At 40.6% G+C, this 27,991-nt stretch overlaps 1 protein-coding gene across 10 annotated transcripts in view; it reads left to right on the forward strand.

Annotated features, from left to right (window-relative positions):
- Nucleotides 1-27,991, forward strand: part of AATK (apoptosis associated tyrosine kinase) — a 224,825-nt gene that overhangs the window by 154,194 nt on the left and 42,640 nt on the right. The window contains exon 1 of one of the 10 annotated variants that reach the window (XM_044000038.1): nt 22,663-22,929. The exons of 8 other annotated variants lie outside the window; for them this stretch is intronic. In XM_044000038.1, coding sequence (XP_043855973.1) covers nt 22,891-22,929 — 39 coding nt within the window. In that variant the 5' untranslated portion in view covers nt 22,663-22,890. Of the gene's footprint in view, nt 1-22,662; nt 22,930-27,991 lie in introns of those variants that run through there. One more of the 10 variants, XM_044000035.1, reaches the window with a different exon arrangement.

A 27,991-nucleotide genomic window follows, 5' to 3' on the forward strand; every position in this document is an offset into this window, starting at 1 on the left:
GCCAGATTTCAATTCAGGTCTTGAAGACTTCAGGCCCAGCATTCTATCCACTGTACTACCAAGCTATCCCATATAGGCTAAAACGTCTCTTCTTCCCCTTTACCCTAATAGCTCCAGCCCCTAGATCAGAGCCAATGATCAAACTTTTCCTCTCTCTGGAATAAAGAACTCTCTTTTATTTTCTCTATGTGGAAGCCTTAACACACACACACACACACACACACACACACACACACACACACACACACACACACACACACACACACCTTAGCATTTCTGCCGGCCAATGGAGTTTTGTAGTTGAGATATGAATAGAAAACAGCAGGTGAGGAGCTGACAAATTTGCCCACCTGGCTGACCAGAAAAGGGGAAATACAGATTTGCTAAATGGGGAAAGATTCCAGATCTGCCCCTCCTTGGTCTGGTTCTCACTTACTTGGGAATTTCTGGCTATGGTGCTCCTGTTGTGTGATTGCAACAGGAATAGCTCAGGTCTTCTGAGAAGATAACCACATTATTTGAATTCTCACTGCATATTCACATTGGGTTGGAACCAATGATCATATTATACATAATTGTAACTTTGAATAGTCCAAATTCTGATGCATGTGACCACTTAAGGGGATTTGTTATACACATAATTGGGATGTAGATGTCCTGCCACAGGTCTCAGATGACTCTGGAGGAGAGAGCTGATGACTTTGCACTACTCTGTCTCACTTAAATCCAATTTACTTGCAAGTCAAGACATATTTCTTCTGATGTCATTGGTCCTCTTCAAGAACAAAGGACAAACAACAACAATCAGAACCTAGTTGTAGTTCCAAATTGCTTTCCAGAATACTTAAACCAATTCACAAATCCACTAACAGTGCATGAGTGTGCCCATCTTTTGACAGTCTTTCTGTTGTCATTTTCTTGTTTTTTTCTCCTTTGCCTGGCTGATGGATGTGGAGTGGCTCCTGTGTATTTTTCCAATTTTTGTGACTGTTCATTTTTTAAAAACATGATTGTAGTCAGTTCATATATTGTTGCTCTGAAAGTGCTTTTGTAATTCTGCATTACTGCATGTCTTCCCATATTTCTTTGTATCTGTCATATTTGTCAAGGACTTCTGATTTTATCAGCATGAGAACTTTATACGGATTTGTAACCTATCAAAAACTTTTTGTAGAGAGAGTCACATAAGGTTCAGAATTCATCTTGAGTCACTTAGCTAGAAGCAGGATTTGAACCTAGGTTTCCCTGACCATTAATCTTTCCATTGGCCCTATCATTTCTTATGATATAATGACTTTCATTATACTTGCATGCCATAGTTTGTTTACCCATTCCCCAATTGTTGGTCAAATGGGCTATTTCTAGATCCTTTTATTTTTGGCCATTATATTTTCTATAAATATTTTCTCACAGATAGGTCTTCTTCTCCCCTCCCCCGTCAATTACATGCTTAGGATATAGTCCCAGAGTTAATCTCCCTGGATTTTGTTGAGCTCATTATCCCTTTTTCCTTAAACCTTCCCTAACCCTTCTGATATTGCTATTTCTGTCAGGGCTGCTATCAAATACTCAGCCACTCATGTTCATAATCTTGCGATTTAGTTGACTCTTCCTCTCTCTCATCTCTTAAGTATAATCAGTTAACAAATCCCTTTGACTGCACACACCACATTACTTGAACTCATCCCTTCCTCTGTTGCTATCGCCCTATTACAGGCCCTCATTACCAGCTACTTGGATATTGCAGTCATTTCCTTATTAGGACCACTCCAGATCTGCCAGAATTGTCTTTCTTATGCACAGGGCTTATGTGTGGCTCTCCTCTGCTCAGAAACCGTCAGTGGAAAAGGCATCAAAACTAAAATACAATGACCAATTCTAGTTCCTGGGGCCAAATGAAGAAATACATCTCGTTCCTTTCTGGGGTGAGGAGGGGAACAATAGGTAGACAAATGTCGCCTATATGGCCAAAGAAACTTTGTTTAACTATTTTTTGTTGTTACACTGGAGTGTTTTATGGGGAGGGAGGTATAGATTAGGAAGGAACTATGTTGCAAGATACATAGTATCAATTGAACTTCAAAAAAAAAAACCAATAAAATACATTAGTGGATTCCTATTGGCTCCCAAATAAATTTGAACTCTATCCTGGAGCTATCCCACCTTCTCATCTTTAGGTTATAGACCCTTCTTAAAGGCAGTTGGGTGGTGCATTGGTTAGAACCCTAGAGGAGGCTTGAAAACAGGAAAACTTGAGCTCAGATCCTGCCTCAGATACTTACTATTTTCTGTGATCCTGGGCAAGCCACTAACCCCTGACCTTCATTTTCCTCATCTATAAAAATGATGTGGGGACCAATTTTTAATTGGGGAGTGTTAGCTAAGCAGCTCACTGCAATATTGGGGCAAAGAAGGAGACCGGCAGCTTCCCTCAAAACAGAACAGGATTTATTTTAACAAGAACGAACTTTAAAAAAAAACACACAAACAGGATTAGTAGGATCAAGGGAAAGGAAATAAAATGGGGAAAGGGAAATTATACAACCCGAAAAAATACCACCGCCCAGGAATCAGCTGAGAATACACAGCAGAACTCCTGTCGCCTTCCAGCGTCCAGCTAGAATGCCCAGTTCTCCTCCCCCAATCCCAGAAAAACCCCACATAGCCCCAGCCAGTGGGATGGCAGCTCTGACAATCACATGACTGCCCTCACTAGGCTTCCAATCATTATAATTTTGCCAGGCCCATGTAGGCGTTGGCGATGATGACGTGAGGTGCCAGCGCCATGGCAACAACTACAACCAGTAGCTGGAGCACCGTGTGGTTTGTGGAGCCCCAGGCCAGTGCACGCTGAGGCATAAAAACCTCAAATAACAATTAATTCTTTACAATGAGGAGGTTGAATTCATCTCTAAGGCTCCTTCTGGCTCTAAATCTGTGATTTAAGGGTTCTTTGCACATGTAAGCCAAACTGTCCTGTCCTCTGCTCCCCAGCACATTTTGTACTTTCTTGTCTCTCTCACTTTTGCTGTTTCCTAGGCCTACCATGTCTTCTTTCCCCTTCTTCCCCTGATAAGTTCCTGTCTGTCTAAGCCCAACTCAAAAGCTTGCTTAGCTGTAAAGCCACTCCCATACCACCCCTCACCCTCACCTTCCCTGTTAGACCCCATGAAGCACTTTGTTTTTAAACTCTGTGTTATCATTTAATATTCTACATTATGGTTATCTGTTGGCATCTTTTATTCCCTTTCTAAATTGTAAGTTTCTTGAGGGCAAAGATCATGTCTTCCGTAAACTTTGTATCTCTTCCGGGACCTGACACATGGCTGTTCACACACCTGATGTTTAGTAAATGCTTATTGAATGGATGAATGAGTGAGTGAGTAAATGAATGATTACAGGTGATTTTACTTCATATTTTAAAGGGTTAGAATTTGGGGTTACTGGATGAGATTCAAAATACAGGATAAAGTTCAGAGCCAAAAATGGCCCAGAGCCTAATATTGTACATCTCCAGGCCCTAGTACTTTCTGCATTAAGAAGCTCCATGATTGCTAATCTGGGAAGAGTTGATGGATGAGTTGGGGACTAGTAGATTCAAATCATCTGTCTGCAAGGGTGCTGTAAAAATTAGGCTACATTTGAGAACATTACATTCAAATTGCGTTCTTCCATCCAAAATCTCAAAGTACTTTGCCCACAGAAAAGGGAAGAAAATGGTCATTCATTAAATGATTACTGTGTGCCAGGTACCATGCTAAGAGCTTTACCAGTATTATCTCATTTGATCCTCATAACCAGTCTGGGAGATAGGTGCTTTTATGATTCTCTTTTTACAGTTGAGGAAACTAAGGTGGATGGAAGTTAAATGACTTGCCTAGGATCATTCAGCTAGTTAAGTGTTTGAAGTTGGATTTGAATTTAGGTCTTCCTGACTGCAGGCCCACTTCTCTGTTTATTGTGCCCAACAGTCTCTAATACAGAACTGCAGGGGAATCTGCTGATGACAGTTTGCATTAGCAAATGAGACATCATCCATTTTATATTAATACCCTGTATTTGTAAACTCTTTTACAAAGTGGTTTCATATCCATTCCTCTCGTTTATTCCTCAAAGCAACCTTAAGAAGTAGGCAACAAAGGACGATAAAGCTGTGCATACCCTTTGACCCAGCAATACCACTTTTGCCAAGGTCTTTTGCCCAAAGAAATCATGGAAAGGGGAAAGGGACGCACATGTACAAAAATATTTATAGCTGCTCTTTATGTGGTGGCAAGGAATTGGAAGTTGAGGGGATGCCCATCAATTGGGGAATGACTGGACAAGTTGTGGTATATGAATACAATGGAATACTATTATGCTGTAAGAAATGATGAGCAGGAGGGGTTCAGAGAAACCTGAAGGGTCTTACGTGAGCTGATGATGAGTGAGATGAGCAGAACCAGAAGAACATTGTACACAGTATCATCAACATTGAGTGTTGATCTACTGTGATGGACTATATTCTTCTCACCAATGCAATGGTACAGAAGAGTTCCAGGGAACTCATGATAGAAGAGGATCTCCAAATCCAGGGGGAAAAAAAAGAACTGTGGAGTATAGATGCTGATTGAACCATACTATTTCTTTTGTTTTTGGTGCTGTTGTTTTTCTATTTTGAGGTTTTTCGTCATTGCTCTGATTTTTCTCTTATAACATGACTAATGCAGAAATATGTTTAATGTTATTATGTGTGTGTATATATATCCCATATCAGATGTCATGGGGAGGGGGGAGGGAGGGGAAGGAAGGAGAAAAATCTGAAATTGGAAAGCTTGTATAAACAAAAGTTGAGAACTATCTTTACACGTAACAGGAAAAAAATAAAATACTTTATTAATTAAAAAAAAGAAGTAGGCAAGACAGCTATATTATCTCCACTTGATAGATGAGAAAAGTGGGGCAGGATAAATCGCCCAAGGTCATGCAACCAATAAGTGGCAAAGCTAGGATTGGCTCCCAAGCCTTCTGGATCCAAGTCTACTGCATGATGCCTGCAGCGGATCCTCCATTCATGGGCCCATACTTTGGCCTCTGATGACTCTAATCGTACCTGTTTTGTTTCTAGAACATTGCTTGATTGAACATTGAACATTAATTGATGTATAGCTGGAAGGACCTTTAAGAGTCATCTAACTCACTATTCATTTTTTTAAATGAGGAGACTGAGGTGCAGAGATATTAAATCACTTTCCTGAAGTCACAGACGTGGTGTCAGGAGGCAGGGGCAGGAATTTGGACCCGGTCCTCTGACTCCATAGCCATACTCTGTCCATGGTACCACTTTTTTTCATGATATCTTCATTCCCCAGGTTTTTACATAACACCTTCTTTTTTTTAAGCTTGGCTCTTTAATGGATTCAAAAAATTTTCCCAATGGTCAGACCTCTTAATTCCTGCTTTTCCTACAGTGCCCCCCAGTTGCTTCTCAGCACCTTTTTTTTTTTTTTTTTTTTTTGGCTGGATGTTCCTGTGTTTCTTCTTCTCAACACCCTCGCATCATTCCAGAATTTAGTTTTCAAGTCACATGACTAGTGAGATAGAGAACTACACATTTTCTTTGATCCCTACGACCTCTCAAAAACTACATAAGCATTATGTGTAAGAGGTAAAGAAATGGACTATATTCATCACCAGCTGGCTAAGACTGCATTATAGTACTTCCTCTTATGGAGGGTGATATCACTGTTGAGTGGAGTCATCAGCAAAGGCTTTATCCCCAGAGGAGGTGGGAACTCAAGGCAGGATTGGGCCATTGGAAGAGTACTGAGTTTGGAGCCAGGACTTGAATTTGAATCTGGTTTTGCCTTTTATGAAATACTTTTGGAAAAAGCACTTCACTTCTTTAAGATTCTGTGTCCTCATTTATAAAACAAGGGGGTTGAACTAAATGATCTCTAAGATCCCTTCTAATCATAATTTTATGATCCTACTTGGAAATTGGGCATTAAAAGATGGGCAGGTAGCATTTACATAGCACTTTTTTTTTTTGGTGAGGCAATTGGGGTTAAGTGACTTGCCTAGGGTCACACAGCTAGTAAGTGTTAAGTGTCTGAGGCTGGATTTGAACCCAGGTCCTCCTGACTCCAGGGCCGGTGCTCTATCCACTGCGCCACCTAGCTGCCCCCTACATAGCACTTTAAGGTTTACAAAGCTCTTTACAAATATTATCTCATTTTATAGGACTTTGATAGGTAGAAATGGGGTGGAGGAAGGCCAGAGTATTCATTGTGGACTAGTTTGGCTTAAGGGGAGGATTTATGAGGAGCTAGAAGATGATAAGGAAGACTGGAAACATAGGTTAGGACCAGGTCATTCAGAGTCTTAAATCACCCAGCATTTATCATTAGCATTGTGCTAGGCACTGACCCAGATGACTTCAGAGACAGAGTGAGGTTGGTGACTTTGCATGGCCCCGCCTCACTTAAATCCAATTCACTTTCTTTCTTTCTTCCTTTCTTCCTTCCTTCCTTTCTTTCTTTCTTTTTTTGTGGGGCAGTGGGGGTTAAATGACTTGCCCAGGGTCACACAGCTAGTAAGTGTCAAGTGTCTGAGGCTAGATTTGAACTCAGGTCCTCCTGAATCTAGGGCTGGTGCTTTATCCACTTCGCCACCTAGCTGCCCCTCCAATTTACTTTCGAATCATGACATCATCCCAATGTCACGGTCTTCTTCCAGAAGGAAGGACAAACAACAACAAATAGAACAAGGTACTGGTAATGCAAAGATAGAAATAACATAGGCCCTGCCCTCAAGGAATTTATATTCTTGTAAGGGGGGACAATGTGTACTTACAGAAGACTATACAAAATAAATATAAAGGAATTTGGGGGTGTTGAGGGTGGGTAGGTGGGTGGGGTGTCAGCAGCTATGGGAATTGGGAAAATCTTTATGTGGAAGAGGGTGTTGAGCTGAAGGAAAGTAGGTACTTGGAACTAAAGACGAGGGAATGCATTCCCAGCAAGGCCCACGCAAAGGCCTGCTGACAAGAAATTGTGTCGTGTGTGAACAAGGCCAGTTTGGCTAGACCGTAGAGTGTGTGAAGGGGAGGAATGCTTTACATCCCATTTATGGTCATCCACTCTGGGCCCCTTTCCATCCATCCTGCTGATGCCCCAGTTCTCCTAACCTGGAACAACACTCTCCAGAGGAGATCTCTAGAGAACGTGCTCCCTCTAAAAGTCCTCCCCCTAAAAGTCAATCTGCTCAGCTTTGTAACTCCCACCCTCGGGCTAAGTGAGTGCAAATATACCTAACTCATTGAACCTAGCACACATCCTATCCACCTTAGACATTTTGCCATATTCCTAATTCTGCATGGATACCTGCTGCTGCCCCTTTCCTGTCATCTCCCCTACCCTACCCCCACCCTGCCTTGCTCCCAGCCCCACTTCCCATCTCTTGCTGTGGGAACAGTAACCAAATCAATAAAATTATTTTTCCAGGAACTGTGCTAGGCTTCCAGAAAGTATTTGACATTTTATCACTCTGTAGCTACACTCATCCCTACAATTCAAAAGCTCCCTTCCCTGGCCGCCACTCTTCTTTCCATGTTTTCTCCTCCTTTTAAAACAGAAGTTTCTTAAGGGTAAGAACTTTCTCGCTTATTTACGTATTTGCATTTCTGGGACCGAGTACACCTGTTAGGTTGTTACTAAAGGCTTTTTCTTTTTCATTCATCCATTCAGTAAGCCTGGAAAAAGGTATATTGGAGCCAAGTTGTGAAGGGCTTTAAATGACAAACAGAGAAGATTATAATTTACCCTGGAGGTAATAGAACACCTTGGGAGGTTAGTGAGGAGAGAGTGACATGATCAGACTTGTGCCTTTTGTCTTATGTTTCAATAGCTATGAGGAGGATGGCTTTCAGAGTGTAGGCACCTGAGGCAAGAAACCCAATTAAGAAGCTCTTATAGCATATATAGCTCAGCTAAGATGTGAGGAGGGCCTGAACTAGGGTGGTGGTGGTGGTGGCTCCAGTAGAGAGAAGGGAATGAATAAAAGTGAAGTTGTGGGGATAGAGTCAACAGGACTGGGTCACTGAATAGATATTTATAGTGAGGGAGAATGAGGCACTGACATTGTGAAACTGGATGTCCAGAAGGTTGGCTGTGCCCCCCAAAAGAAATGGGAGGGGGCAGCTAGGTGGCGCAGTGGATAGAGCACCGGCCCTGGAGTCAGGAGTACCTGAGTTCAAATCCGGCCTCAGACACTTAACACTTACTAGCTGTGTGACCTTGGGCAAGTCACTTAACCCCAATTGCCTCACCAAAAAAAAAAAAAAAAAGAAAGAAAGAAAGAAAGAAAGAAATGGGAGAACTCAGAAGATCAGAGAGGGAATATGAGTTCTGTTTTGAACTGACTGGTGATGTATATAACTAGAACTTAAGAGAGAAATCAGGGCTGGATAGATAGTTCTGGGAGTTAGTTGCATAAAACAATCATTGAACCAATAAGAAGTAATGAGAAGGGGGCAGCTAGGTGGCGCAGAGGATAAAGCCCCAGCTCTGGATTCAGGAGGACCTGAGTTCAAATCTGGCCTTTAATCACTTAACTAGCTGTGTGACCCTAGGCAAGTCACTTAACCCCAGTTGCCTCACCCAAAAAAAAAGTAAGAAGTAATGAGAAGAAAAAGAGAGGGAGAGAGAGAGAGAGAGAATATGATTGTGTGGGTAATTTGCTAAAAGAGATGGCATAATATGGGATAAAAGGAACATGGAATGTTAAGAGCCACTTCTTCAATACTCTAGTAATGAAATAACTAACTGCTCTCATCATTACTAGTCTTTACTTCATTGTATATGATATCTAATATCCAAATACTATATAGGTGAGACTGGGGAATGATGCTGAAGGGTTTTTAGACGTCAGGAAGAGTAGGTAAGCTCACAGCAATTGGACACTCTTTTCTCAGTAAAATGTAAGAAGACAAGGTCCTCTTCTGAGAGGGTGTGGGGAGGAGGTGGCATGGGAGGTTTGAGAGAAGGGAAAGGTTTGAAATAGCCACTCTGATGAGTGGGATAAAGAAACAAATTAGGAAGTAGTGAGGCCTCAATTGAGTAGAATAATATAACTTGCTTGTAAATCCAGTGAATGTGATTGTGTGACTTCAGTTTTATTTAGCATCACAAGGGTAAGGATAAAGGAGGCATGATTAACCAAAGGACAGTGGAGCAAGGGATTTGAAAGTAGAAAATTATGTCAAGTAGAAATGGTTAACATTTTTTTTTAATTACATAGAAGGTAGTTTATTTTTTCCGTTACATGTAAAGATAGTTCTCAACTTTTATTTATACAAGCTTTACAATTTCAGATTTTTCTCCCTCCCCTCCCTCCCCCCCTCCCCTAGACAGCAAGTAATCTGATATAGGTTATATCTATATATCTATATATATACATATATATACACACACACATATATATACACATAATAACATTAATCCTATTTCTGCATTAATCCTGTTATAAGAGAAAAAATCAGAGCAGTGATGCAAAACCTCAAAATAGAAAAAAAAAACAACAACAGCACCCAAAACAAAAGAAATAGTATGGTTCAATCAGCATCTATACTCCACAGTTCTTTTTTTTTTTCTTGGATTTGGAGATCCTCTTCTATCCTGAGTTCCCTGGAACTCTTCTGTACCATTGCATTGGTGAGAAGAATATAGTCCATCACAGTAGATCAACACTCAATGTTGATGATACTGTGTACAATGTTCTTCTGGTTCTGCTCATCTCACTCATCATCAGCTCATGTAAGACCCTCCAGGTTTCTCTGAACTCCTCCTGCTCATCATTTCTTACAGCATAATAGTATTCCATTGTATTCATATACCACAACTTGTCCAGCCATTCCCCAATTGATGGGCATCCCCTCAACTTCCAATTCCTTGCTACCACGTAAAGAGCAACTATATTTTTGTACATGTGCGTCCCTTTCCCCCTTCCATGATCTCTTTGGGAAAAAGACCCAAAAGTGGTATTGCTGGGTCAAAGGGTATGCACAGCTTTATCGCCCTTTGGGCATAATTCCAAATTGCTCTCCAGAATGGTTGGATCAGTTCACAGCTTCACCAACAATGAATTAGTGTTCCAATTTTCCCACAGCTTCTCCAACATTTATTATCTTCTTTTTTTTGTCAGAAATGGTTAACTTTAATATTCTGAAGGGAGGAAGGTGAAAACCACAGAAGGGATGATAACATGGTAGATTACTAAGCATTGGGAGAAGTAGACTGTAAGTCATGGGGGATATGGATGAAGAATAGGATTTGTAGGAATGAGACATAGGGAGAGGTGGAATGATAGGAGGTTATGCTGAAATAAAAGAATTTCATAATGATTGATCTTGGAAACAGAGTATTTGTTGGGGATCAGGGAAAACAAGTTTATGACTATCTTGATGTATGGCTTAGGTATCATGAAGGAGTAGATGAAGTATATTCAAGAGCTCAAAGGAATGGGAAGGTTAGGGTGTTTGAGGAAATACCCATATGGATGTTGAGGTCCCCTAGTCAGGAGTTGAGGTAGAAAGGAAGATTTGAGGGGCAAGCTAGGTGACATAATGGATAAAGCACCAGCCCTGGATTCAGGAGGACCTGAGTTCAAATCCAGCCTCAGACACTTATTAGCTGTGTGACCCAGGGCAAGTCACTTAACCCTCATTGCCCGGGGCGGGGGGGGGGGGGGATTTAAGCAAGGCACTGAATTCCTTGAGAAGGAATAGTCTTCAGAGTCTGTAGCATAACCAATTCATAATTAGGTACATTACATTAATGTACCATAATTTGTTCAACCATTCTCCAGTGGAAAGTTCTTCTTTATTTCTGGTTTACTCCCCCAAAAAATGTTATTAAATTTTGTTTTCATATAGGCCCTTTCCCTCTTTGGTCTCTTTGGGGAATAAGCTAGTCCCCAGGAGTGACTATTTGGATATAGTTCCACATTGCTCTCTAAAATGGTTGGAACAGTCTCAGTTCACTAGTGTATCTGTCCTCCCATAACCCCTCCTACAACTGTCATTTTCTTTTTTTTTCTCATTTTGTCAGTATAAGACAGAATTTCAGACCTGCTTTAATTTTAACTTCTCTTATGAGTAATTTAGAAAATTTTAATATATTGGTTAGTAGATTGTATTTCTTCTGAGAACTGCCTATTTGTATCTTCTGATCCTTTATTTATTGGAGAATAGTGCTTGCTCTTGTATATGGAAATCCATTCTGTGTATATCTTGGATATTATTAGACCTTTTTTCAGAAAAGTTTGCTGTAAAGATTTTTTCCCCAGGTTAATGTTTCCCTTCTGATTTTAACTGTGTTGATTTTTTTGTGCAAGACCTTTTTAGTTTCAGGTAATCAATAATTTCCATTTTATTTTGTACTATTCTCTCTATCCCTTATTTGGTCAAGAACTCTTCCTCTTTTCGTAAATTTTTATGATATGACCTTTTATATCTAAATCCTCAACCAACTTGGAACTTACTGTGGTCTATATGAATGTTCATCTAACCCTAATTTCTACCAGACTGCTTTCTACTTTCCTTAGATGTTTTGTTTTTATTTTGGAATCAAATAGTAAATCCTTATCCCAGTACTTGTCACCCTTAGGTTTATCGAGCACTGTGCTTCTATGTCCATTTGCTTCAGGATGCTGTGTAGATAATCTCTTCCACTGATAACTTTTCTATTTTTTAAACAGTAGCAAATAGTTTCAATGATTATATTTTATATTATTATTTGAGATCTGGTGCTACTAAATTCCCTTTTTTCCCTTGAGATTCTTGATTTTTTTTTTGTTCCTCCAGATGAATTTCATTTTTTCTTAATTACATTAAATAACCCTTTTGCAGTTTGGTTGGTAACCTAATATAAGTATTTTCATTTTTATTTTGTTAGAATGGCTCAAACATCAAGAGTGCTGCAATTATTTAAGTTTTTATTTCTATAAATATTGTTTTGTAGTTATATTCATAGCTAGGTGGAGCAGTGGATAGAGCACTGGCCTAGAGTCAGGATGAGTACAAGTCCAGTCTTAGACATTAGCTATGTGATTCTGGACAAGTCATTTAACTTCAGTCCATCTGTTTTTTCATCTGTAAAGTGGGGATAATAATAGTACCTACTACTACCCTGGGCTATTTTTAAGCATAGCTGACATTTGTAAAGCACTTTGGAAACCTTAGAGTACTATATAAATTTGAGTAATAATAATAATACATAGTATTACGTAGTAGTAGTAGTAGTATTTCCTATGTTTATCTTAGTAGCTAGACTCATAAATATACATTTCCTAGTTATTTGGAATGGAATGCCTCTCTTTCTTCCTGCTGAGTTTTGTTGGTCAGAGTACAGAAAGGGTGGTTATTTGTGTGGGTTTATTCTATACCCTGCTACTTTACTGAAGTTCTTAATAGTTTCACTTAATTTTTAGTTGAATCTTTAGGGTTCTCTAAGTAAACTATCATGTCGGGAGCAAAAAAGTGATTCCTTGTTTCCACTTTTCTTATATTTATAAAGTCCTATCTATATAAATGCTAGCTGTTGTGAAAATATGAAATCCAGAAATGTATGTCTCTTTGTGCCTTTTAAGTTCATCACCTCCCTGGTAAGAGGCAGTAGTGTGTTTCATCTTTGGTCCTCTGGACTTTAGGTTTGTCACTTTAGAGTTTTAAAGTCTTTCATAATTATTTTCCTCTATAATGTTATTGTATAACGTCAGTTCATAGAGGTCTTCCTAGTATCTTCTAAAATTGTTCATTTCATCATTTATTATGGCAGAATAACATTCCATTGCATTCATAAGGCACAATTTGTTTAGCCATCCCAAATGGGGGAGCATACCCCCTTAGCTTCCAATTTTGGATCACCACAAAAAAGCTGCTATAAATATTTTAGAACATATATGTCCTTTGCTTCTTTCCTTCCTTTTTTTAGCAGTATAGTACTAATAATGGTATAGCTGTTCACATTATATCCACATTTCAGCAAACATTTTGGGCATAGCTCCAAATGGTTTTCCAGTTCACACCTATACCAACAGCATGCCTGTTTGCCTTTCCATTTGTCATTTTCCTCTTATCATCTTTACCAATATTATAGGTGTGAAGTGGAAACTTGTTTTATTTTGCATTTCTTTAATTCTTAGTGATCTAAAGCATATTTTCATGTTTCTTGATAGCTTGGATTATTTTTCCTTTGAAAACTGTCTGTTCATATCCTTTGACAATATAGCTATTGGGGAATGACTCTTGTTCTTAAAATTTGAATCAATTCTTATATATCTTGGATGTAAGACCTTTATCAGAGGTAACTGCCACAAAGACTTTTTCTCCTGTTACCTGTTTCCCTTCTGATTTTTACTAATTAGATTTGTTTGTACAAAAACTTTCAAATTTGATAGTATCAAAATTATCCATTTTACCTTATATGAGACTATCACTTGTTTATTCATGAACAGTTCATAGATTTGAAAGGTGATTTCTTTCTTGTTCTTTCAATTTATGATGTGACCTTTTCATATGTAGGTCATGTAACCATTTAGTGGTATATGATGTGAGTTGTTGATCTGTACTTAATTTCTACCAGTCTGCCACCCAGTCTTCCCAGCAACTTGACTAAATCAAATAATAAGTCTTTCCCCCATTAATTTGGGTCTTTGGGTTTATTGAACATTGTGGTACTGTGTTTGCTTGTGCTGTTATGCACCTAATCTATTCCACTGATTGACTGCTATTTTTTTAAAAACTGTGAAATTATTTTTTGTTTTTTTAAATAATAAACATTTTTATTTAAAGTTTTGAGTTCCAAATTTTATCCTTTCTTCCCTCCCTCCCATCTCCCCTCCATGAGGTGGTAAGTAATCAAATATAGGTTATACATGTGCAATTATGTAAAACATTACCATAGTCATTTTGTATTAGAAAATTTGAATAAAAGAAAAAAATGAAAGTAAAAAAAAATAGCATGCTTCAGTCTGTGTTTGAAAAAATATCAGTTTTTTTCTTTGGAGGTGGTTAGTATGCTTCATTATTAGTCCTTTGGGATTGTCTTGTTGAGAATAGTTAAGTCATTCACAGTTTTTCATCAAACGGTATTGCTGTCACTGTGCACAAGCTTCTCTTGGTTCTGCTCACTTCACTATACATTAGTTTATATAAATCTTTCGAGGCTGTTCTGAAATCATTCTGCTTGTCATTTATGAAGTTTTAAATTATTACTGCATTGTAGTACATTTTGAGATCTGGTACTGATAGAAAATCTTTACTACTTTTGTTTTTTACATTATTACCCTTGAAATTCTTGACCTTTTCTTCTTCCATATGAATTTTATTATTTTTCTAGGTCTATAAAATATTCCTTTGGTATTTTGATTACTATAGTGCTAAATAAGTAAATTAATTTAGGTAGTATTGTCATTTTTATTATATTGGCTTGGCATACCCAAGAGCAATTAATGTTTCTTAAATTGTTATGGGATATCTTTATTTCTTTAAAAAAAAAGTTTGGGGGGGAAGTTATAATTGGTAGCTCCACTTCCAAATATCTTATAACTTCTATAATTACTTAAAATGGAATTTCTCTTTCTAGCTCTTCCTGCTGGATTTTGTTGGTTATCTTCAGGAATGCTGATGATTTGTGTGGATTTCTTGTATATTCTATAACTTTGCTGGAGTTATTACTTCATTTAATTTTAGTTAACTCTCTAGGGTCTTCCAAGTCAGTGGTGTCAAGTAGAAACAGAGACCCTTAAGCCATAATAAGGATCCCTGTAATGACTGGGAAAAAACCACATATTAACATTATCTACATTTTATTGTATTTTATATTAATTTTGTTCAATTTTTCCCAATTATATTTTCATCTGGTTTTGCTGTCCCTGGGGGGATTGCAGCTGCTGCATGTTTGACACCTCTGCTCTCAGAGCATGGTCATAGCATCTTATTTCCTCCTGACCTCTGCTTATTCTATTACTTGCTGTGTCCCACCTTGGTGGAAATATTTTGGGACATGTGTCACATAGTGGGGGTAGTAAGGGGGGTATGAGTGGGTTATTTTCGGAGTGACACGGTGGCAGAGGAACTGGTATGTTGTAGATAAGTGCCAAAACCTTTTAGCCCTTGTTTAGTTCAGGCCCCTCTTGAAGTACTAAATTCTCTCTACGGCGTAGCTGATAGATGGTCTCTTACTACAGAGCCATTGGTACCAGGGTGACGCTGCCATGCAGAGCAGACTTTTCACTGAAGCAGCGTGGCTCAGTGGATGGGTAGGGGCAAAGGGGGGCTGAAATGGCTATTTGGAAAACCTGGGTTCAAATCCCCCCATGGGCATTTATTAACTGTGTAACCATGAGCAAGTTACCTGACTTGTTCTGAGTCTCAGGCAACACTCTCAGACTACAAATTGTGGATTGGTTACTGTCCGCCTTGGCTAAAGGGGTTCCCACACTGACAGAAGCAGAGGTCATTGACGTATTACAAGTCACTAGACTCTAAGTTACCCGACCCCAACCCCGGTCCCTGATATGGGGCTGGGTGAGGAGGGGTCCCTTCTTTGGTTATCTGTCAGAAGGGGGTACTCCCTGCCTTCCCACTCTTCAGAGCCTCACTGAACTTATAGGGTCAACTTTCCTAAGAAAATGAAGCCTCATTTGGTTGGTGTACTACCCCTCACACTTGCAAACCCTCTCCCAAGCCCAGGCAAGTGTGTGTGTGTGTGTGTGTGTGTGTGTGTGTGTGTATGTGTGTGTGTGTGTGTGTGTGAGAGAGAGAGAGAGAGAGAGAGAGAGAGAGAGAGAGAGACTGAGGGAGAGAAACATGTCTGTCAACAATTAGGTATAATTATAAGGGAGCAGCTAGATGGTACAGTGGATAGAGTGCTGGGCCTGGAGTCAGGAAAACGATATTTTTTAGTTCAGATTTAGCCTTAGACATTTACCAGTTGCGTGGCCCTGGGCAAGTCACTTAAACCTGTTTGCCTCAGTTTCCTCATCTATAAGATGAGCTGGAAAAGGAAATGGCAAACCATTCCAGTATCTTTGCCAAGAAAACCCCAAAAAGGTTCACAAAGGGTTGGACAGGACTGGAAATGACTAAACAGACTTTTTTAAGGAGGTTGCTAGGTGACTCAGTGGATAGCATGCTGGGCCTGGAGTCAGGAAAACCTCAGTTCAAAATCAGTCTCAGGCACTTACTAGCTATGTGACTATAGAAAAGTCACTTAACCTCTGTTTGCCTTTAATCCACTGGAGAAGGAAATGGCAAACCCCTCCAATATCCTTGCCAAGAAAACCCCATGGCAGGGTCCCAAAGAGCTGGACATGACTATACAAGAGCAAGAGTAGGAGCAGGACATTATGCATACGTTGGTCAAAAGAAGGATCACATGACATCATGTCAATTACTCTCACCCAACTTTCACCACTAGTGCCCTTTTCCCATAAAAGGAACTTTGGATTTACATAAATTGGATTCAGGGTTAGAGCTGGGTCCTTATTCCTTAAAAAAGGAGAGTTAAGATTTTTTTTCTTGTGTTCTCTGGCTTGTTGCCACCACCCCAGAGTTGCAGGGAAAATCTCTTATTACTTAGCTATGGGTCATGTATATGATCTGCAAATATGAGTCATACAAATTCAAGAAACAACGTTTTAGAAAGTTCTCTATAGATTTTTGCATTCTCATTGCTTAGAAGGACCTGTCCCAACCAACAACAATTAAGAAAATAAACTAATGAAAGAAAAATATAAAGGAAAAGAAAGGAAAAAAATTTACCTTCTCAGAGGGAATGTTTAATCCCAAATGAGCTCTCAAAGCACGTGCACCTGTGTCAACAGGAATCTGAATGCTGGGATTGATTACAAGTCACACGCTCACCCTCAAGTGAGAAACCAAATTGTCCTGTGAAAATTCTTCCCACGGGTCCCTCTTGTGCATAAAGCAACTTAGACATGTTTCTAACAGATTCCTGCCACTGCACAGGGAAATCCAGCTGGAGGTTTGAACAAAATATCCCTTCAGAGGGAACCTTGTTTTGGGCATTCCACATGGAGGTGAGCCTGGGCTCACTGGATAATAGGACAGGAAGATGAGCTGAGAAGAAATGGAACCTAGATATGAGCCCTGAACACATGGAAGTGCCACAGAAAGGAAGAAAGCACTTAGAACTGATTGGAATCCACCTTTCACATCCAAATGAATCCCCAGGACGTTCCCTGTGATCCAGGTGGGCTCCTTCTAGGAACTCCAGCTCCAAGCTAAAGCAGACCCAGGTTCAATCCCAGGAAAGCCTAACCCCAAAGAGGGAGGTTCAGGTCTTTCCATCCCCACCCCCACACACTGTTTCTGACTCTGCTTCTGACCTAGAGCTGCAGAGAGAATCTTAAGCTTAAATTGGACATATCTAAAGCCTCCACCAAAAAGAAACAAGCACTTATTAAGTACCTACTGTGTGCCAGGCACTGTGCTACTGTGCTAGGAACAGAAATCCAATGAATGAAACAATCCTCACTCTCCAGGAGTTTAGGTTCTAGCAAGGGAAACAAGTATATGTTCAGGGTATGTAAGCTATTAAAGCTATCTGGAAACTGCCCTGAGACTTTTGGGATAACCTCTATAAGAATATAGAATAAAGGGACAGCTAAGTGGCACAATGCATAAAGCACCGGCCCTGGATTCAGGAGGACCTGAGTTCAAATGTGACCTTAGATACTTGACACTCACTAGCTGTGTGACCCTGGGCAAGTCACTTAACCCCAACTGACTCACTTAAAAAAAAAAAAAGCCATTATTGTTGAGTCATTTCAGTCATGTCTGACTCTTTGTGACCCCCATTTGGGGTTTTCTTGGCAAAGATACTGGTATGAATCGCCATATTCTCCTCCAGCTCATTTTTTACAGAGGAAGAAACTGAGGTAAACATGGTTAAGTGACTTGCCCAGGCATACAGCTTGTGTCTGAGGATGGATTTGAACTTAGACTTTCCTAACTCCAGGCTTGGCACTCTCATCCACTGTATCACCTAGCTGCCCCTAAAAAGTTTTTGTTGTTGAGTCATTTCCTACTCTTTGTGACCCTATTTTAGGGATTTCTTGCCAAAAATACTGGAGTAGCTCGCCCTTTCCTTCTCCAGCTCATTCAACAGATGAGGAACTGTTCAGTGGTGTTAAGTGACTTGCCCAAGGTTATAGAGCCAAGTGTCTGAGACTGGATTTGAACTCATGAAGATGAGTATACCTGATTCTTAAGCCCACTGCTCTATCCACTGTGCCACCTAACTGTCCTTTGTAATATCCTAAATGGGAAGTGATGAAGTCCTGACCTCAAGCACTGATTGTATGAGTCAAGAAAAAGCATCAGATCCGAGACAAGAAGTGGAGGCAGAAACAATAAGATTTGACTTCTGGTTAGAAATGGATGAGGAACAGTGAGGAGTCTAGGATAATGCCAGCTTTATGAACCTGGGAGACTTGAAAATGTTGATGCCTTTAACAGAAATGGAGAAGTTTGGAAGAGGAAGGGTGGGTTTTTTGGGAAAAGACAATGAGTTCTGTTTTGGACATACAGAGTTTGGGATGTGTCTGGGACATTTAGTTTGAATGTCCAGGAGGCAACAGGAAATGTAGGACTGAAGCTCAGGGGAGATGCTAGGATCGGATATGTTGATTTATAAGTTATTGGTATACAGATGATAATTTAACCCATAGAAGCTGATGAATTCACCAGAAAAGAGAAGAGAGAGAGAGAAGGGAAAATGGCCTAGGACAGAACTTTGGAGGGCATGATACAGATGAGGATCAGTTAAACAGGTAGGAAGGAAAGCCAGGAAAGAACAGTGATTCAGTAATCTAAAGAAAAGAGAGAATCCAGGACTAGAGAGGGTGGTCAGCAGTGCATCAGAGAGGTCAAGAAGGCTTAAGACTGAGAATGACCATCATATTTTTTGACCATCATATTTGATAATTAAGAGAACATTATTATCTAAGGCGATTCTGAGGGACTCGAGATGAAAAATACTATTCGCCTCCTGAGAAAGAACTGATGGAGTGTAAATGAAGATTGAAGCATACTTAAAAAAAAAAAAAAAACCTTTATTTTTCTTGTGTTTTCTTTCACAACATGACTAATATGGAAATCTGCTTTGCACAACTGCATGTGTATAACCTATACCAAATTGCCTTCTCAATGAGGGAGGAGAAGGGGGAGAGAGGGAGAGAATACGGAACTCAAAATTTTTTTTAAACAGATATTGAATTTTTTGTGTAATTGGGAAAAAAATTTTTTTAAAAGAAAGAAATCATTGAATAACTTTGGAGAGAGGAATTTCAATTGAGTGATGAGGTCAGAATTCCAGACTGCAAATGTTTGAGGATTGAGTGAGATAATGAAGTAAAACTAGAGGTTTTCTCGGAGTTTGAGAAAAGGAGAAACATAGGCTTGGGAGGATAGTAGGGTCTAGTGTAGGTTTTTTTAAAGGATGCTAAAGACATGGATTTGTTTGAAGGCCGTAGGGAAAGAACCAGTAGATAGGGAGAGGTGGAAGATTGGGGAGTGAGGATAGTTAAAGTAGCTTTCTATTGCAGAAAAGAGAAGGGGCGCTTATGATGACTTATGGAGGCATTGGCTTTGGCAAGAAGGGCCCACCTCATTGTTAAAGACTGCAGGAAAAAATGAGAATGGCGAATGATGTCAAGGGTTTTTGAGATGAAGAGAAGGAAAAAAGAGGAAGCCGACATCAAATGCCCTCAATTCCCTTTTAGCAAAAGATACCAGGTAGATAGTAGCTATTTATTTCCTATATCATAAAAGAAATGCTTATAAGACAAAAGGTCCAAAAGTGTATATTAACAAATACTTAAAACATGAAACAAAACCTATTGTCCTCTCCTGGCAGAGAAGGACAACTTTGTAGGTCTATTCAATAAATATTGCTCATTGACCTTAGATCTTTCTTATCCTAGCAGCTCATAAATCCAGATTTCCTGGTAAGCCAGGATGTGGGTTGGGCTTCCTCAGTCCCGTTAGCTCCAACATCCTCCTGGCAATGGTCATCTCTCCTCCAATAAGCTTTTGTGGAAGTCACCACCTGCTGGGCAATCAACACCTGACTCAAACTCCAGACCTCTCTAACTCACAATGTTACCCATAGACCTAGAAACATCTACTTCTCAGGGTCGTTAAAGAAGCATGACAAAAAAGCCAGAGCCCTGAGGTCCAATCTCATTTTCACTTGGTTGAAAGAAATGTTCTTGCTGCCGAGCACATGCGGTTGCCATTTTTGCAAGGGTCACGTGGTGTAGAGGGGGCATGAGGGGAAGAGAAATCCCTTCCCTCCTCCTTGTTAGAAGCTCAATGGACCAGCTGGTTGAGTCCCAGTCAACACCATCAAATGAAGACTCTTGCCCTGGGAAAAAAAGAATAAGTATGCTCTATATTATCTGAGAAGATTGAGACTTTTTGTCTGTTTGTTTTTGCCTGAGTCCTAGAAACTGGGAGTCAGCCAGACTCCTGGCAGGGGTCTAGTTTCTAACCCCCAGACTTGATGTAGAACTTTAATGTGGGATAAAATAGTTTCTACCATTTAACTTCTTTCCTGTCCCTACCACCTCATAGATCCCTAATCTGTCCATCCCCCACATCTTTAACGGGTGTGTAGAAAGAACCTGAGCTTCATCAAGGTGGTTTGAGATCTGGGATATCTGCCACATCACCCCAAGCATTCACAAATTTTTCCCCCCAGAAAACCCTACTCTTCTAAGTGTGTTTGCCAAGGCCAAAGAGAGCACCATAGTTCTCCTTGGCTAGGGTTTGCTCAGTGCATTCAAATAGACCTTTCCAAAGGGAAGGACAGCATGTGCCCTAATTATGTCTGGCTTCTGAGCCAAATGCCACCTCCAGTAACTGCATTCTGCCCACCTAAATTCCACAGGCAGTCCCTTCTGGGTACATTCTTGTTTCTTCCCCCGTTTGCTTAAATTGTCCTGTTATATTTGATTACTGGAACTCATGCTCCATTTCTCCTTCAACAGTATTCCTTAAACCTTTAGCTGATGGAATGCTCCCTCTGCTGAGTTGACGGATAGGGTGCTGCTCATCTCTTAACATGTTGTGTGACTCAGAGAGACCCTCTGGGGCCAGAACTCAGTACCCACATCCCAAGGACAGAAAGGGAGAGGGCAGGCATGAAGCAGAATTTCCATCATAAATAAGAGGAGCATGGAAAAAAATAACCTTTTGCAACTATGGATAGGGAAAGAGAGTATGACTAAACTTGGGTCAGATTATAGGAAATAGATGGATTATTTTAATTGTATAAATTATTTTAAAGTTTTTGCACAAACAAAATCAATATAAAGTTAAAAGGGAGATAACTAGGAAAAAAATCTTTGCAGAAAGTTTCTCTGTATAAGAAAAAAGAAAAAAGTTTCTCTGATAAAGGTCTTATATCGAAGATATATAAGGAACTGATTCAGATTTGTAAGAACAAGAGCCATTCCCCAGTAGTTAAATGAAATAGGAACAAGCAGTTTTCAAAGGAAAACAAACATCAACAAGTGTATGATATCCATTACTAGTAATTAGAGAACTGCAAATTAAAACAACTCTGAGGTTTCACCTTACACTCATTAGATTGGAAAAGTTAACCAAGAAAATGAAAATGGAGATTGTTAGAGAGGCTATGGAAAAACAGACACACAAATGCACAGGTAGTGGGGCTATGAATTGATCCAGATATCCAGGAATGCAATTAAGGATTTTATCACCCCTCCCCAGTCATTAAACTCTTCATGCCCTTTTGGCTATCAAGGGGGAGCAGTGCTTTCTCACTATTGACTTCAATGGAGGATGCCATAGGACTAATGAGGGAGCCTTGATGTCTGACCTCAGGGCTTTCTTTTTTTTTTCTTTTTTGGGTGGGGCAATGAAGGTTAAGAGACTTGTCAGGGGTTACACAGCTAGTAAGTGTCAAATGTTTGAGGCTGGATTTGAATTCAGGTCCTCCTGAATCCAGGGCCAGTGCTTTATCCACTGCACCACCTAGCTGCCCCCTCAGGGCTTTCTTAGTATAGTCTTTGTTCAACTAGATCACACAGGTAGACAGAGTGCTGGGACTGGGATTAAAAAAGACCTGAGTTCAAATTCCACACAGACACTAGCTATGTGACCTGGGCAAGTCCCTTAACCACTTTCTGCCTCAGTTTCTTCAACTGTAAAATGGGGGCACAATAGCACCTACTGTACCAGATTGTTTTAATGATTGAATGAGAAAATATTTGTAGAATGCTTGGCACAGTGCCTAGCCCATAATAAATGCCTCTTCCTTTGCCTTCTGTCCAGGTAGGTTTGAGTCTTGGCTTTGGGGATATAGTGGCATCTAGACTCATCCCCTTGGTTGGGATGGGCTATAGGGCAGGCCGTACCACAAAGAAAGTGAATGAATGAATGAATGAAAAAGTCTCTATTAAGCACTTCCTATGCCCAGAACATCGTGCTGCTTGCTGAGGATACAAGGAGAGCCGAGACAGCCTCTGCCGTCACTGGGAGTTCACACTGTAATGCAGGGAACAACACACAGAGGAGCTTTCAGCTACAAGTCAGATGGAAAGACCCACCCTTAGGGTGTCCAGGGAAGGCAGATGTAATGCATCTTCTTGATTGTCATTTCCACTGACAAAACCGGACCCACTTCTGAGGTTGAACTGCTTGGCTTTACCAAAGACAACGGTGGCTGCAAGTTTCTTTTCCCTGTCTTGAGTAGCTGTGGCTAAAGAACACCCGTGATGAAGGGCATTCCCCTCCTCCTGACAGAGGGGTGATGGACTCAGACTGCAGAATGAGACATACATTTTCAAGCCCTGCCAATGGAGGGATTGGTTTTACTTGACAAATCTGTTACAAAGGTCTTGTTTTTCTCTTTTTTTTCTCAGGAGGGTTTGGATAGGGATAGGGTTTGGAGCCATGGATAGTGGTGCTGAAGGAAGAAAGCTAATAAACAGGGCAGGGAGATGGGCCCTCTGGGTAGCCAACTTTTTCAAGAAAGTGTAATCATCCCAAAGGGAGCTCAGATGGGAATTGGGCAGTGAAGAGGATTGAGAAATTCTTGCCTGCCTGAGCTGGCTAACCATCTGGATAGGGGAGGCAGGGAGATGCATCTCCGTGGTGATGGCAGGGAAGTAAATGGCTACTTTTGCTACTTCTCAGTATGGGCAGTTGGGAGCTTTCAGGGAATGATGTGTGTGTGTGTGTGTGTGTGTGTGTGTGTGTGTGTGTGTGTTTACATACTCCCTGGCTTCACCTGTAGTCATTTATTAGAAATTTCCCAGAGGGCTAGAGAGAATAATTAGATGTATCCCAGAGAAGCATGGGAAAATGATTTGAAATGTGAAATATGTCCCTTTCTATTAAGAAATAAGCCTGGTGTGCCATGGTTTTTATCGGGATGATGTTAACTTTTGAAATTAATGGGCCCATGCTTCATTTACATCAGGTCTTAGCAACTATATACAAGTACAAGTTGCTCTAATAGCTCTGCGGGCTTTGGAGCTTTTCCACATTTCATATAAGCTGGGCTCTCATGCCTGTCTTTGGGGTTTCTGTTAGTCACTGCCCTGTTTCTGTATATGTCCTCCACTTTCTAAAGCAGTGTCCATGGTCTCATACTCAGGTTGGCTTGGAAGCCTCCCTTGAGAATCTGGCATAAGTATCAGAAGGGATGTTGGACCAGATATGGAGATACCTGGGTCTATGTTGGAGGGGGAAATCAGCCTTCCAGCTAAAGACTGTTCTAGACCAAGCAACCCCAGAGTCTGTTGATTTAATAATGGCAGGAATGGATGGATACTGGAGGGTGGGGAAGGATAAGGGATGTTGTGCCAAAGACTTGGGAATCTAAGGCCTCTTCCCCTGCAGCTGTTCCCAGGAAAACAGCTCCAGTTGGCATTTTCATGCAGTAGCAGTGTTGCCCAGTGGCCTACCCTGGTACTGCAAGCTTCCCAATCCACAGCAAGCACAGTTTACGTCCCAGCCCTCTTCTCCTCTCTTTATATCTTCTCCCTATTCTAGAGAACCAAGTAGATTCCAGTTGTTTGGTCCTCACTTCCTGCTGCCCATCAGGAGGTCTCTGATCAATCCCACACACTTGTGCTGAGGTACCAGGAATGTATCTTCCTGGGAAGAAGTGGATCTTATAGGGGTGAGCAACATCTCCCAGGGTTCTTAATCTTTCCTTCCTACATAAACTATGGTATGATAGAAAGAGCACTGAATTGGAAAGCCAGAGGTCTGGGCTTTAGTCCCATTTTTGCCACTTTCACCCTATCTGGCCATAGGCAATTAATTTCTCTTCTCTACAAGCCTCAGTTTATTTATCTGGAACATGAAAGGATGAGATGTTCTTGGGCCACATTCAGAAGAAGTAGGTGGTCTTCCTAAGGATCTCTTCCCTGCTCAGAGCTGGGGGAAGGGTAGCCTAAATGTTCAAGGTCTTTGAGGCCTGGTCATAAAAAAGATCTTTTGAAGGAACTGGCGATGGTTAGTCTGGAGAAGCAGGAAAGGCTCAGGGTGAGGGTGGAGGAGGGAAGGGAGGATGACATAACTATCTTCAAGTACCCCAGGGGCCATTACATAAACAAATGGGATTGGACTTGTTCTTTCTGGCCCCAGAGGGTAGAAGTTACAAAGAGATAAACTTTGGCTCAATGGAAGGGAAACATTTCCCAACAATAAGAACTGTTTGGGACTGCCTTGGGAGAAAGGCTTCTTCCTAACTGAAGGAGGTCTTCAAGCAAAGGCTGGAGGACCACTGGTCATATCTGTTATTTGGGGGATTCTTTTAGGGGGTGGGGTCATACTGGTCAGGCAAGGGGGTCCCTTCCATCCCTGAAATTCACTGATTCTGTGACTAAGCAAGGTTCCTCCTAGCTCTGCCATTTTAGGACTGTGGTTCTAATGGCTATCAGGGGCAATTACTACATGGAGGAGTTTGGGGGATTCTGCGGCTTCCTTGGAGGTTAAGGATGGGAGGGAATGGAACAGCCTTGAACCATGGGAACTCTCAGGCCAAGGAATGCTGGCTTGCCCTTCTGGTGACACAGTGTGTCATTCTGTCCCTCTCAATTATCTTCTTCTTAGCCTTATACACTACCAAGACCCAAGGAGGTTTGTGCAAGGAAGGATAGCCTGGGGTAAGACTCTGGGACCCTTGTATTTTAGCCTGCCGTGGGGCTCTACACACTTAGTGCTTAGACTGTATTAAGGGGTGGAATTCCCCAAGGAGGATTGATGGGTAGTTTGTTGGGTTAACCTATACTCTTACTGGATAGAAATGTAGAAAGTTGCAGTGACCTGAGCTCCTGGAATTTCTACTCATCTCCCTTATTTCTGTTGCCAATGTCCTCCCAAATGGCCAAAGGTGCCATTATCTTCTCTATTGCCCCTGGTGAAAACTTCAGAATCATCTTTGATCTTTCTCTCTCTCTCTTATGACAAAATCCAATTAGTCATCTAGTCCTATTAATTCTGCATTCACAATATGGATGATAGTCAAATCTTTCATTTCCTTTCCACTCCAACGGTAGCCACCCTAATTCAAGCTTTCATGACCTGATCTCCCCTCACCCCCTGCCTCCAATATGTCCCCATTCACTCTGTCATTCCTGTTTAGTCTTCCTAAGGCTCAGATCTGACTCTCGCCAGTACCCTGCTCGAAAACCTTTAGAGGCTACTCACTGCCTATTGGATAAAACACAAACTCCTTGCTCAGCCTGCTTCACAATCTTCCTATAGCCTTATTCTCCATGATTCCACTTCACAAACTCTACATTCCAACCAAGCTAGGCTATTAGCTGATCTTGCCCTGAACCCTTCTGGCTGTATGCAGACATGCGTGGCCTCCCCCATGGCCCAAACATATTCCCTCCATCTCTCCACAAGTTAAAATCCCTCTCTTCCTTCTAAGACATAGTCTATGTGCCACCTTCTGAATAAAACCTTTCCTGACCTCACCCCATGCCCATCCCACTTGAACACTGAACCTGGAGTCAGGAAGACCTGATTTTAAATCTGGCCCCAGACACTTGCTAGTTATATGAACATAGGCAAGTCACTTAGCTGCTGTCTGCCTCAGTTTCCTCATCTGTAAAATGGGGGTAATAAGAACATCTAACTCCCAAGGTTGTTGGGAAGAAATAATATTTGTAAGGCACTTTGCAGAAACCTTTAAAAGCTATACAGATGTCGAGCACTACTATTGTCATTGTTAAATGTATTCCGCCTCAGATTTTCATATCGCCAGTGTTTAGATCTTTAGATCTCTTCTTTGTCCTTATTATATTCTACAGAGATTTGAAAATCAATGGGGACAAAGTAAAATACACAAGAAACCTTACAACTTTTTCTATGGAAAAGGAAACCTTTTTAATAGGCAATATGCCCTCCTTTTCTTGCAATCACTTGTTTTACATGATTTAGTATTGACTTCACAAGATTTTGACCTATATCTAATTATTCATCATGAAACCACATTTATGACATTGGAGATTAAGTACACCTTATACAAGCAGTCCATTTTTCCAAGTCTAGCCATAGGTCATAGATGTCTTTTTAGCAGGATTTAAATAAAACGTGTTCCAGAGTCCTTTAAGCCTGGTTATCTCTGTCTTTGGGGTAAATGTCTTAACTTTTTGTTGACATGTGGCATCATACAAAGTTGTGCTGTAGTATTCAATTTCCAGTTGGATATCTCTGTAATTTCAGAATGATTCTGCTTCTCAGTATATCAGTATGTTTATCAGAGTTCGTCACTGCCTCAATTAGGGACATGACTTCCAGGACCACTGGAAGTTGAAAAATTCCCCCAAACACTTTTTTAGGTATGGGTACTTTATAGCTTGATTACAGATTTATAGATTTCTTCCAACAAAGGGTTTTGTGTATCCTTGAATGAAAGCATGAAAAATCATTAGTAAAATTACCTTTTTCCAATCTTCAGTACTCCATTCTTTGTATTGTCCTGTCCTATGACATGCATGTTTTCTTCATGGTAATGGTTAGCAGCTTAAAACAGCTATTCTTCTGGCCATTTTCCAGCTTGAAGAAGTCTATACTGCACTGCAAAGAAATCATTAACCACTCCAGCTGCCAGTTCCTTCAGAAGACCTTTGCTTGTTTTCTGAGGACTAAATAGTCTGTCATTTGTCAGCTCTAGGTGTTATTTTTTTGTTTTCATTGCTCTTAACTCTTGACCCTCTACACCAGTGACTGCTATAATAACTTTAAAAGTCATTGAAAGGGGGGCAGCTAGGTGGTGCAGTTGATAAAAAACCAACCCTAGATTCAGGAAGACCTGAGTTCAAATCTGGCCCCAGATACTTGACACTTCCTAGCTACGTGACCTGGGCAAGTCACTTAACCCTCATTGCCCCACAAAACAAAACAAAAAATAAAATAAAATAAAAGTCATCGAAAGGTGCTCTTTAAGAGCTACAGTTTTTGCATATTTCCTTAGAATAATGTCCATTCTTAAATATGACAATTTAAAACACCACAACAGAAAGTAATGTATAGAATGAACTATAGCACTCAATTGTCAGGGAACAAACTAAAAGTCAGGAAGCCAACTCAGTTAAGTTGCACCTCATCAGGGTCAGAAGTTCTGGGTCAGCCGAGCATCAGTCGAAGCATGCTTGTCTGACCATTGTCACAAAATGAAACCATATAAAAAGATTGCTTGTCAGGGCAGCTAGGTGGTGCAATGGATAGAGCACCAGCCCTGGAGTCAGGAGGACCTGAGTTCAAATATGACCTCAGACGCTTGACACTTACTAGCTGTGTGACCTTGGGCAAGTCACTTGATCCCAATTGCCTCACCAAAAAAAACCCCCAAAACCAAAAAACAAACAAAAAGATTACTTTTCCCAAGTAATTCATATACTACAGCAATTCACTGTAATTTATATCACACTT

The sequence above is a fragment of the Dromiciops gliroides genome, chromosome 4, assembly GCF_019393635.1.
Source record: "Dromiciops gliroides isolate mDroGli1 chromosome 4, mDroGli1.pri, whole genome shotgun sequence".
Classification (NCBI taxonomy): domain Eukaryota; kingdom Metazoa; phylum Chordata; class Mammalia; order Microbiotheria; family Microbiotheriidae; genus Dromiciops; species Dromiciops gliroides.